Source organism: Xenopus laevis, chromosome 2S (assembly GCF_017654675.1).
Source record: "Xenopus laevis strain J_2021 chromosome 2S, Xenopus_laevis_v10.1, whole genome shotgun sequence".
Classification (NCBI taxonomy): domain Eukaryota; kingdom Metazoa; phylum Chordata; class Amphibia; order Anura; family Pipidae; genus Xenopus; species Xenopus laevis.
The window spans coordinates 92,447,126-92,459,756 of NC_054374.1; the positions used below are offsets into that span (position 1 = coordinate 92,447,126).

The 12,631-nt window shown below is 38.6% G+C and overlaps 1 protein-coding gene across 2 annotated transcripts in view; it reads right to left on the minus strand.

Annotated features, from left to right (window-relative positions):
* Positions 1-413: 413 nt before the first annotated feature.
* The window catches only part of spns2.S (spinster homolog 2 S homeolog), an 81,497-nt gene continuing 69,279 nt past the window's right edge, over positions 414-12,631 (minus strand). The window contains exons 10-14 of one of the 2 annotated variants that reach the window (XR_001934671.2): positions 12,428-12,526; positions 10,883-11,046; positions 9,617-9,690; positions 5,092-5,138; positions 414-2,915 (exon numbers count right to left, since the gene is read on the minus strand). Coding sequence is in view for 1 of the 2 variants with exons in the window: in XM_018249693.2 (XP_018105182.1) it covers positions 5,096-5,138; positions 10,883-11,046; positions 12,428-12,526 (306 nt within the window). In the remaining variant the exon portion in view is untranslated. The remainder of the gene's footprint in view (positions 2,916-5,091; positions 5,139-9,616; positions 9,691-10,882; positions 11,047-12,427; positions 12,527-12,631) is intronic. The other variant, XM_018249693.2, reaches the window with a different exon arrangement.

Sequence of the window (12,631 nt, forward strand, 5' to 3'; positions counted from 1 at the left end):
TATCAAGTAAAGCCCCTCTGCTGGCTGGGCTTGAGATCAAAATATGGCACAACCTAAATGTATATTATAACAAGCACGTGTAGCTGCCCATGTGTATGTAGCTGTAATCATCAAACACTCTGCAGTGAACCTGAAAGATATAACAATGTACATAAAGAATTTGTAGCACAGACACGGAGCACCGTAGTTTTGTTCCCAGTTAATTTTGACACCAAACATGATCGTGATTGGAATACATCAGAGAATCCCCAGCCTACAGTCCTCCAGGTGTTGGTGAACTACCACTCACACATACAGGAACAGGTTTAGCAAAATTGCATTTTTCAGCTGAAGATTGCTCGTTATTCTCCTGGGTGTTTGGTTCAATACCTTTAAATTGCTCTACATTCCTTAGGGAATGAACTAGCCTTTTCTTGTTGCATCCCTGGAGAAGGCTACAATATATCGCAAAGGAGTGCAATGTGTATTGCCAAGCAGTCACATTAAAAGAATTCCAGTTTAAATATTCCTGCTTAAATATTGTCCAGTTATCAAAGTCGTGACACAGTTTGCAATTAATCCCTGCCACTCATAGTGCCACTAACAGACCAGTTCCTAATTATATGAGTGGGGAACTAATTTCCGTTAGTAAAGGAGGTGTATATTGTAACCTCACCTATCAGGAAATCACATTTACCTTAAAGGCATCAAATAATCCATTGGGCATGGGCAGAAACCACCAGCAGTCAAAACATATTTCCTATATAGGTTTATGTTCTGGCTTTGGCAAAACATTTCCCATACGTCTCCAAGGGTAGCACTGACAGGTAGAAAGGGGTGCTTTGACTGCTACAGTTTATTGCCTGGGTGATGGACAAAACCTAATTGCAAAAAGCCTAAGGGAAATATCACAATGGTGACAAAATGCCCGAAAAAATCCCTTCCTGTAGACGGTATCCTAACTGTGAATTGTGTAAAAATGCTTTAATTTCATGATCCTTACAAGCTGATGTTATTGGCTGCAGATCTGGTGGGTATATTAATGAAGGCTACTAGAATATATGAGGCAAGTTGTATTGGTTTGTAATAATATTTGATTGCAGTAAAGAGAGACGGGGGGCACGTGCCTACCATGGGTTGGCAAAACCTTTAGTTAAGAAGTTTAATGTCTTTGTGCCCCAAGCACAAAAGCTAAGATGTAAGCTGTGAAACAGGGCGCCGTGTGCCTGAAACTTTCAATATCCAGCTCTGTGTACAATGAATAGTAAGGCTGCAAGTAACAATGGGTTGGTCTGTTCTACAGATCTTGGTCACCATAAGCAAAAGAGCTTATAAACTTCTGCAAATATTTGGCATTCCAACTTCCAAGCCTAACGAAAGCCTAATGCAATAACAGCTGTAAAGGTGAGCTATTTACTGTAGAGAAATAATGAGAGGGAAGATACAGAACCTACAAGTATTTCATAGATTGTGGTACAATAAACAAATTGTAAACATGTATTTCTATCTGATTAATGTCTCAATATTTTAGCTGACAATTTCAATATGGCTCCAAATTTTAGTAACTCTGCTTGTTGAATGATTGAAGGCATTGGACAGAATGTTATTCAATAATGCTGCTGCTGCTCAGGCATTGTGGGAAGGGTTTTTCCAGAACTCTAGCAGTAATCTACTAACAGAGCTTATCTGAACTTCAGGAGACCATTATGCTGGTTTTATTTGGGTTATTTACCTCATTTGTTCCATGGCCTCCATTGAAGTCAAGTCAGGAAAGCTGTAGTTCACTGTGTAAAGTGGGAAATAACCTGTAGACAAAACCTATGGCTGCACTCCCCACCATTATTGCTTGTTTTTTTTTTTTAAATCTTTTTTAGACCTAACCTCTCACTTTGCATGCTTCTTTGCAATACATTGAAACCCTCTGCTACCTAACACTGTCACCATCTTCATACAATGCTGATGTTTGCCCACTTCGTCTTTGTATTACATACAAAACTGTAAACCATAGACTGGCTAAAATTCAAATCCATTTCTTCCAGCAGATGCATAAACAAAGAAGAAACGTCATCACACATTTTTAACGCAGTGTGTAAACAAAAAGAAACAGGTAACACATTCACTTTTTAGCTTTTGCTGAATAATTAAATATTAAAGCTGTCGCAATGCAGACTTTGGAGAATAAATATCCATTAATATCCATTGGTAGTAGAAACGTGAGCCTTTGGAGCTGCTCAAGGTTTAAATAAAATTTTGGCATGTGTAAAATATATATTTATACATATATCTCTATGTATTTATATACAGGTTTGTAAAAAAAAAAAAAAGAAGTATATACAGTTAGTATACATACATCTGTTGTCTTCATACACAATATGTCATAAATATGTCATATGTTGCCTTTAACTTTCTCTCTATCTCTACAGCTCCCAGTATTCTCTTATGGGATAGCAGGATCTGTAACTCTGCAAAAAGTTGCTGCCGAAATTTAGCAACGTGGCTGGCATTTCTGCACAGACGTCAGAGATTCGAAGCAATGGCTGTTGTTGATTTCTGCTCCATCAATCACAGTGCGATGTATACAGTCCTATAGGCATACATTGGAATGATGAAGATTCAGTGCATACATTTTACCTGCTAGGAACAAATCCTCTAGATTAGAAGAAGGTGGTCTCTTTAGGAGAAATACTTCACATGTCCGGAGTTACTTTGCATAGTCTCAATTCTTCATAAACTGGGCAACTTTACCTTCCAGTGTGAGTTATTTTTGTAACGGTTTAATTCATTGATTGGATTATAATGAAGGGATTTTGGGATGGGGGTGATCCTTCATTTTCTTTTAGTTGTTTTCTTTAACAAAATTCCCAAAAGGAAGCATTCAAGCTGCAGGTGAGGTATCCCAGGAGCTGCCAGATTCTTCCCCATATACCTGGGTTGTTCTGTAAAACAATGAAGGCAAATGATGTAGGCAAACTATACACTGTATTGTACTGCTGCGGCAGGTGCTCCATGGTGGTCTGGGACAGAACCAATCACCTGTCAGAATAGGTACAATACCCACCAACATTCACTTTGTAATTGAGAACATGAGCATTATCAAGGATCATTTGTATTTATACTAATGTAAATATATCTGTAGTTCTGTCATGTTAAGCACCGTTATACAGTTAGAGCTGATGAACAGTCGGTTGCATCAGCAGCCAGTGTATTTTTGGCATGTGGGAGGAAACTGGAAACACCACAGGAAATCCAAGCAAATGTGGGGAGAACATACAAGTTCCAGGCAGATAATTGTTCATGATTGTTTATAGTAAGGGACAGTGTATTCTTTGTTTATAATTGTTATAATTACTACTAAATAGGCCCAACGTGGACTGGAACAGGCAGTGATGGTAATGAGGGGATGGTGGTGGAACAGGCTACATGGATAGAAAGGAAAGCTGCAGAGGGGTGGAATTTAGTAAGAGAAAGAAGCTGGCAGTCAATGGGTTAAGCCCTATGGTGTGCTGCTCTCCCATACTGGGAAGGGGCTACTGGTTGGGAAGGGGGGTTCTCCCTGAGAGGACTGTGTGTGTGTTTGTAAGGAGGAAGCAGAGAAAAGGTAGTAATTCAACTTTATACTGCCCTGATTTAATCTCAGTAACAGGTAGCTGCTAATGAGCAGCAGATAAATAATTAGTATGGGTTTCTCCCTCCTTAATTTCCTAAAGATAGCCTAACATATTGGTGAGTCTATTTGGTGGAGAGGCAGGGGTTAATTTCCCATGAAAGCTCTAAACTGTCACAGCACTGTCAGTCACTAATAAACTGCAATACACTGCTATGTCTACTCTATATTACAATCATCATCCACCTCCAATGCTCCAAGTGCAGTTCAGCAACAGCTACAAAGCCATTGGCTGCCTATACCTGCTCAAAAAAACCCTCTAAAATGCTATGATTAAATGAGAACGCCGATACATAAAACTGTCTCTTATAAATATATATAGCACATAATGAGTATTACGAAGCCAAACTGATACTTTCACTTTAATGACTTTGTAAAAAAAAAAGCTGCTCTGGTCCATTTATTTTTGGCTGCAGTCGAGACTTTTATGTGGTTTTAGGTGTGGTTAGAAATACATTTCTGTGGCTTTCTGCCTATGCAGATCTGAATTACTCTGGCTCTATGCCATGTTTTAAGAGCTGCCACCTGAAATTAAGACAGGCACTAGAATATTCAAGCCAGTCTACTTCATCCAACTGCATTACTTGTATTTGCCCATTATGTCTGCATGGAGGCTGATATAAAAGAACAGATGTCAGAAGTGTATTTGCTGCTGCCTCTCATTAACTGACAGAAAGGTGCATTTGAAAGCAGCCTTAAGCCTAATGCACCCTTTCAGTGCTAAGCAAAGGAGGAGAAATCCTTCAGCTACTGCTTGCATTTCATTTGAAGTAGTGATTTGTGCAAATGTTTATAACGAAATACTAAAAGATGAACAAGGATGGTAATTAAGGTCCTTTGGCTATTGGGGATGTAATGAGGCAGGCACAGTAGGGGGCACCACTAACAGCTTTCAGAGGCATACACAAAGAAAAGAAAGAAGAAATGTGTGCCCTAAAGCACTGAATGTTGGAACACAGCTATAGGGAACACAACTAAAGGTGGCCATACATGGGCCGATAAAAGCTGCCGACAGACCGAGTCGGTAGCTTATTGGCCCGTGTATGGGGGCCCCCGACGGGCTTCCCCGAAAGTCGGCCAGATCTCGACTGGATGGGACTAAAAATCCCGTCGGATCGCGGCCGCATCTGTTCTTGATGCGGTCCCGCGATCCGACCGCCCGTTCCCGTTCGTTTTTGGGCCCTAAGGCCCACGATCGGATCAGCCCGATATTGCCCACCTCAAGGTGGGCATATCGGAGAGAGATCCGCTCGTTTGGCGACATCACCAAACGAGCAGATCTCTCCGTGTATGGCCACCTTAATACATGTCCTATATATATGGCTGCCAACTGTCAGTGGATGACAAGGATTGTGTCAGAGCCTTAAGCTTAGTAAATAATCATTGATACTAAATCTAGACAAGACACACGTACATGATGCAGCCCTTAATCCAGCAGGTAACCTTACCTTATCAGACCTTTACAGCAGTAGCTGGCATCATGAGTTGATTCACCCTAAATAAAGAAGAAAGACAGAATGTCATTTTTAAGAATAGCACAGAAACTAAATGAAAAAGGTCAGCTTTTCTCTCTCTCGTTTGCTTTTCCATTCCTGGCCATTTTTTTTACCAGCACATTCTCTTTTTCCACCTACGCTTGTACTGTTCATTCTTCACTTCGTGTTAACGAACATGAATTTGTACTTTTCTAAATATACGGTGGGGGGGGAGGCGGAAATCCCAAAGTACTCTAAGTCTGTGTACCATGCTCTCACAGCTACAGTATGGAGTATTATACTCTGTAAATCCCTTTCTCCTTTTAATGAACAAAATGTGTCAACCGTTGTCTCAGTAAGTTAGTGGGTGGTGCCTACAGAAGGTTTTGAAGTGTTTGTGCTGACAAACAATCATTGCAAGGACTGATTAGTGTACAGTGTGACAGTCATTTGTTTAACAATGTGGAATCTCTGCCCTCAGGCAGATTCATGGGGAGAAATGAATGATTTATTGGCGGAGCTTGGATTGACTGAGTTACTGTTTAACTTCGCCCGAAGTTTCCTTGTGAGGCAACTTCAGAAAACGAAGCCCTGCATGTGCATTGCCGCAGGCAATTTTCATTTTTGCCGGCAGAGGGCAGGGGCTATTTGGGGAGATTGTTGCCCCAAAGAAGAGGGCGACTAATCTCCCCAAATCTGCTCGTGTGGACTGACCCTAAAGCCACCTTTCAGCAACAGAAAGAAGGTAAAAGGTATTCTTGTTTTAAAAACAAATGTCATTTTTTTTGCATTAATGGAGAAATGGCTAAACATGTCATATTAATTTTTACTTAACTTATTGCACCAGTTTCAGCTTGTCAATAGCAGCAAAGATCCAGGACTTAAAACTTGTCACAGGGGTCACCATCTTGGAAAGTATCTGTGACACTCACATACTCAGTGGGCTCTGAGCAGCTGTTGAGAAGCTAAGCTTAGGGGTCATCGCAAATTATCAAGCAGTAAATGAGAGTTGTCTGTGATATAAGCTGATGCTACAAGGCTCATTATCAAATTCTGATGCTATTTGCACTGGTTCCTGTGCTGCCATGTAGTAATTATCTGTATTAATTACTAATCAGCCATATAGTGTGACATTTATATTCTGTGTACTGTATATTGTGATTTGGTCCCTAAGCTCAGTAAGTGACAGCAGCACAGAGCATGTGCAGTGAATCAGCAGAAAATAAGATGGAGAGCTACTGGGGCATCTTTGGAGATACAGATCTTCCCTGCTAAAAGACTGTGTTCCCTTGGGCTGGTACAGAAGACCAAAACACAATGTACAACATTTCTATCCTACTTCTCTAGTTAAGCTTTACTTCTCCTTTAAGGCGCAATGATTAGAACTGTGTTGCTGGGGGACGGAGAGGGTCAAAAAGTGAGTATTTTGGGCCCTGCAAAGTAGGATGAATGTGAAGGTCATATAAATCTATTAGATACCCAAATAATTTGCCTGTATTTGAACAGCCCTGCTCTATAACATTAAAATATAGAAATATAATTTAAAATCCTCCCTCATTTCCCTAACTTTGAACTGAAGCTGCAGCTGTGTTTTTAGTAGTCCCTGCAGACTAAATCTCTCAATTCTAATATAGATAAATGAAACAAGACTGCACCGGGTTTTCTTTAAACAAATTTACATTGAATATTTTCAGATATAGTCTCTCATGTATCACAAAGAAACTGCTATATTCTACCTCAACCAACCACATTTATTTAGACATTCAGATTGCTCAATATACCTTGATATGTCCAAACTGACCTGTACACTATTATTGCTCGATCATTTTATTCTTCTTTTAATTCTTTATTTTATTTATTTTCGTTTGTTCAATACAAATAAAATATGTTTGTGGTTCACGTTTATACATGGCTTGACATCTTATGTTACATATAAAGAATACCAATCGAGTGATAATTTACATAGATTTAAACATTGTAAACAAACTGTATTGGGCAAATAACACTAATTGTGTCAGCGATCAATCACTAGGCAAGGGAGTAGTTACTCGTTAAATGACCTGAATGTTGATGAAAATTAAATGCCAAGGGTCTCAACAGAAGGATGGAGGAGATCTGGGTTGTTTGTTTAAGATATGAGAGCAGCATATTCAGGGGATTCTGCAAACTGGAACCATTTGTGGGTTAGATTGTCCTTTTGTTTTGGTTTACTGACATCCATTTTGTATTGTTTAAACTGGTATATCTCTTGAACCTTAAGTACCCAGTCTTTAAGTGTGGGGGTGATATTCAATCTCCAGAAGAGTGGTATCAGTGCTTTAGCTACTGTTAGGGTAAGGTCACACTGGGCGTTTCGGGGAGATTTGGTCGCGTGGAATGTGAGCCTGGTAGGGTTTGTTCTAGGGGTTTCTTAGCATTTGAAAATTGTTTTTAGGAGGCCCCTAAGGTTTTTAATTATGTGCTGGGGATTGCTGTGTTATCCACATAAAATAGAGGAGGTATATGCATTTAAGAGTGTGTTTTAATATGACTTACATTTTCACATATGAGTGATAAGTGATATCCCTGCAGTGAACACCAACCATTTGGTTTTTTGGTGTGCTACCACAATTAATGTGGATATGGTCTTTTGGTAACATGGGTCTGGTTTAAAAACAGGGAGTGTCAAAACTGGCTTCCATTATCATCTCTCCACCCCGTAGGCCAGAAAAATTCTGTCCCTCGGTACCACGGATGTTGGACAGCACTGCGCTATAGAGCCAATACCTGTATATATAGGGCAACGCATATGCTAAACATAGATTTCTGGTGCTTCTCTAACAAGCAGATGCTGGGTCTTTATAATTTGCAGTGTTTGACAAGCTGTGCAGCAAATATCATAAAACCACAGCCAATATTTATAGTTTTATTGTTACAATAATTTTGATAATGCATAGTACAATATATTTCCAATGTAATATGATTTAGACGAGTATATGCCTTTATATTGAACACATGTCCATAACTTTACATTAAAATAGTGCTTTTTTTTTAGGGACTAGAGATCTGCAAAGCCTAAAATGGAAAGGGAACTTACTCTACAGTATATTTCAGTAAAAATCTGTTTTTCAGGAAAAGGATTGGTAATTTAGATCTCCTAAATATGTTAGAAACAATGGTTAACCTTTTCATCTGGATCTGAGATAAACATCAGTATAATAAGAAAAGAAGGAAGCCCCTGGCTCCACAAGCATTGTCTATCTACAGCATCATTTCCATGACTACTCACTGCTAGGTGGAGCCTGGTTTGCTCCCCTGCACGAGCCACATTTAGCTGTCTTTTATCACTATTTAAACATGTCTAAACCTTATGGGAATAACATAGGAAAAGGAAGGAAAATGCACTGTCCTTGTCATTCTGAAAAGAAGCTGTTTCCATTCCACAGGACTGGAGATACAGTATAAGGCATTACACTGGAAGCATTTATATTTCTAATATGAAATGTGTGTCTTTAAGAAAACAGCCTGGCTTTTGCTTCAGTAAATTGATGTGCTTTGTAACAGAGAGAACAGCTAGATTAATATTTTCTTCTTGTTTATTTGTTTTCCTACCATGGCAGCAGTTATGTTCCAAAAACCCAACGTTTGAAGAGGAAATTCCCTTTTTTGCAAAGTCTATTAAGGTTCATTATGAAGGTATTTATATAATCATGGTGCAATTAAAATATTCTGATGACTGTATCATACTCAGCAAAGCAATAACCCTGCAATATTTTAAAGGACCAGCAATGTAAAAAATGAACCTCTGAATACTTTAAGGATAAGGAAATATCTGGCTAATCTTTAAGTTAAATAGGATGAACAATGGTTAAGAGCAGAAACAATTTAGCTTGCCTTTTTTTATAGAAATGTTTTTAGAAAGCTGGTTTTATGAAACAAGGATGCATACAAATCCATGTAGCTCAGAAAACTAAACACAAACACAATAAACACAACTAACTCCATGTGGTTCATCGATGGTGTGCCAAATATTGCTCTCTGTTCACTTGTACCATTCATATATAAATACATGTATATATTGAAAAATGCTTTAAATACTGTATGGCCACTATGAGTTTGAGATGGTGCTTTCTTTGTCACATGATATAATCAAAATGAGTAAGTGCTAGTTCACAATAGTGACTTTGTTTGAGGTCAAATCAACAGAATTGTAACATGGCAGATTTTAATTGAAAACCCCAAGATCCTAATAAATGCCTGATTCTACTGGGACTTTAGTTTGGTTTTCCCATTCAGCATCCACCCACAGTAAGTGTCACTAGTAACGTCTACTCTCACAAACATCAATAAAAAGACATGTTTCAAAACCTGATTTGGTAAGACAAAGCCAAATGAAAAAGACCAGTGTGAATTAGGTCTTACTCAAATTGCACTAAAACGATTTAAAAAGAAAGTTCAGGTGCAATCGGAAAAGTAAGCAAAAGAAAGTAAATTAAATAAAAAACATAAACAGACCAACCTAAAGGCTACAAGATGGAAGCTTCTTCTGAGTCACTACAGTTGCCAACAGTGAAAGGATCTGAGCACGGCTCTCTATTGGGAAGAAAAGGCACCCTTTTTTAATTCAGAACACTAGCTTCTATTCAGGTAAGCACACTGAGTAAAACTACTCAAAACTACTATTGGTTTAGGAAAAGACTCCCTTTAACAGTTTGCTTTGGTTTTGATTTGAAATTAATATATATATTAGGTTAAATGTGATGTTATATAAGATTTTTCTCTATGCCATGGGTAGTAAGGTTTGTATGGTGCGCTTTACCAAAGTAAATAAAATCAGATGGAAAGAACTGTTATGCTGTGATTGTTTAATAAGCTTGTTAGGTGATAGAAACTCTGAGAAGTGTGAATATCTAGGAAGATATTGTAATCCTGAAGATAATTTCTATCTGTTTGTGAAGATTATCATTTATCCAGGTCATGGTATATCTGTAGAAATAAGTCAAATCAATGGACTTGCTGTGATTTTTCCTTGAAGACTTTCACCAGTCACCCAACTGGCTTTCTCAATTCTGAATAATTTGTAAATAAGACCTTTTTTTTGGTATATATCCTCAGGTGTTGATTGTATTAGCATGGAGCACCATTCCAAACTTCATGACATCCTTTCGGATTATGATAAACACAGATTATGCTGATTGGAGCAACATTCCAGAGGATATATACCCAAAAAAAATCTTATTTACAAGTTATTCTGAATTGAGAAAGCCAGTTGGATGACTGGTGAAACGTCTTCAAGGAAAAAACACAGCAAGTCCAGTTGATTTGACTTATTTCTACAGATATAATTTCTATCTAATTCTAATTTCTAGATCCTGCTGAAGAGACTCTAATAACGGACATTATAATGTGGTCTCTTGGTGGAGCATTTCATCAAAATGTATTCATTGCTACAGTGTAAGAAATATCGGAGAGGTAGATGATGAGTAGTGTGAATATTAGATGATTCCAAATAAAAGCTTCATGCATCTGAATTAGTACATGTGTTAAAGAAAGCACCTTTTACTAGGATAACCATCATTTAAAATCAGATGAGAAATTGTGATCTGCACTGGTGAAATTAAGCTCATGGGTTAAATGAACTGAAGGCAGCACTTGTGATAATTATGGAATGGGGTGAACATGGAAAAGAAAGCAATGTGCTTTTCCACAAAAGTGGAATAAAAACTTAAAACTAGCCCACTATCAGCTATGACAGAAAGGTAAGCATATGGCCTGGATTACTTACAGTTTCTCTGCTTTTTCTCGGTCTTCCAAGAAGAAAAGGGCTGTGGCCAGGAAGAACATCCCACCAAGGACGACAACAAAGGGGCAGAGCATAAGTGCGTAGCCAAGGCTGAGGAACTCCCAAACAGGAGACTTGCTGGTGTTCTGCTGGATAAGGTCTGAGATCTGAGTACAGAGAAAAGAAAACATTAAATGTATAGAATATACAACAGGAAATTAAATCTTAGATGCAATATTCAAAGAACAAAAGCACAAAGGATCAGTACCTATTCTTGCATGTAATATGATACTCATATATTCAACATTGAATATACAGCATACTGCCAGGAATTTAAATTCATGAGAGTACATTTTTTGGTTTAAATGTATTACAACATATTATAACCACATAATAAGTTCATATACAGGTGGAAGAAAAACATTTAAAATAGCAAATCTATTGCTTTTGAACACTTTTGCAATATATTTCTTTTGAAATACATTCATTCTGTTCCCTGTACCTATCTGTCCTATTTGCTTCCACTCCTAGAGGTCTTAAAAAGTCCTTCTGTCATCTTTTTTCTATTTTTTTTTTTTAATTTTAAAGGGATACTGTCATGGGAAAACAACTTTTTTAAATATGCATCTGCTCCAGCAGACTTCTGCACATAAATCCAGGGTTGGACTGGGGGGCCCGGGGCCCACAGGGAGGGCTGTCCAGACCCCCCCTCCAGACCCCCCCTGCCCCCCTACTGTGATGCACCGGCGCACATAGTCTCTTGGCACCACTCTTGGCGCGCATGCGCAGGCGAAGAAAAAGATTTTTTGGTAAACTCTGAATGTCGGGAGAGGGGGGTTTGGCCCGGCGGGGGCCCATGAGGGTCGGAGGCCCACCGGGTTTTTTCCCAATGTCCTGCCGGGCCAGTCCGACCCTCCATAAATGTGTTTTTCAAAAGAGCAAATGGATTTTTTTTATATTTGAATTTGAAATTTGACATGGGGCTAGACATAGTGTCAGTTTTCCAGCTGCCCCAGTCATGTGACTTGTGCTTTTAGAAACTTCAGTCACTCTTTACTACTGCACTGCAAGTTGGGGTGATATCACTCCAGATTTTGGTTCCCTCTTCAATATTGCTTTGTTCCATTAACTCTGCCACTATTTAGGGGCATAACAGAGCACAAAGAACCCAGAGTTGCACATGTTTTTGTCCTCTTTTAGTTGGCAGGTATAGACATTTGACTACTAAACTGGAATAAGATCTAATGTATTGAATGGCTAAAGGTTGTTTTTTTTAATGCTCTGATTGACTGCATGTTGACTCTAACCCAGTCCACCATCAATCTGGCTATTTCCTAAACCAAAAACCATTTCCAGTTGCTATATCTTACAGTGTGTTATTCCTCACCTCCGTGGCCATCTGGTGGAGGTAACTTTATAGCCATGCCTAACAGTAGAACAGCAATCTTTCTTTTATCTTTTTTTACTTTCACAAACAAAGAAAAAAACAATAAAAATCTTTAATTTGACATTAGTTTTAGCCCATATGCAGGATAGCAGTGTACTTACAAATCCAATCATGTATGGACTACCAGCATCCCCTAGAAGATGAGACGTAAAACTCTGTAAAGCGACAGCTGTTGCTCGCCGTGTTGGTATAACCACATACTGCGCAAGACACAAGGAAAAGTAGCGCTAAGTATTGGAAAGCATGTCACATCAAATCATGGAAGCTTTCTTATTTCATTCATTTATATATTACTATAGTACATT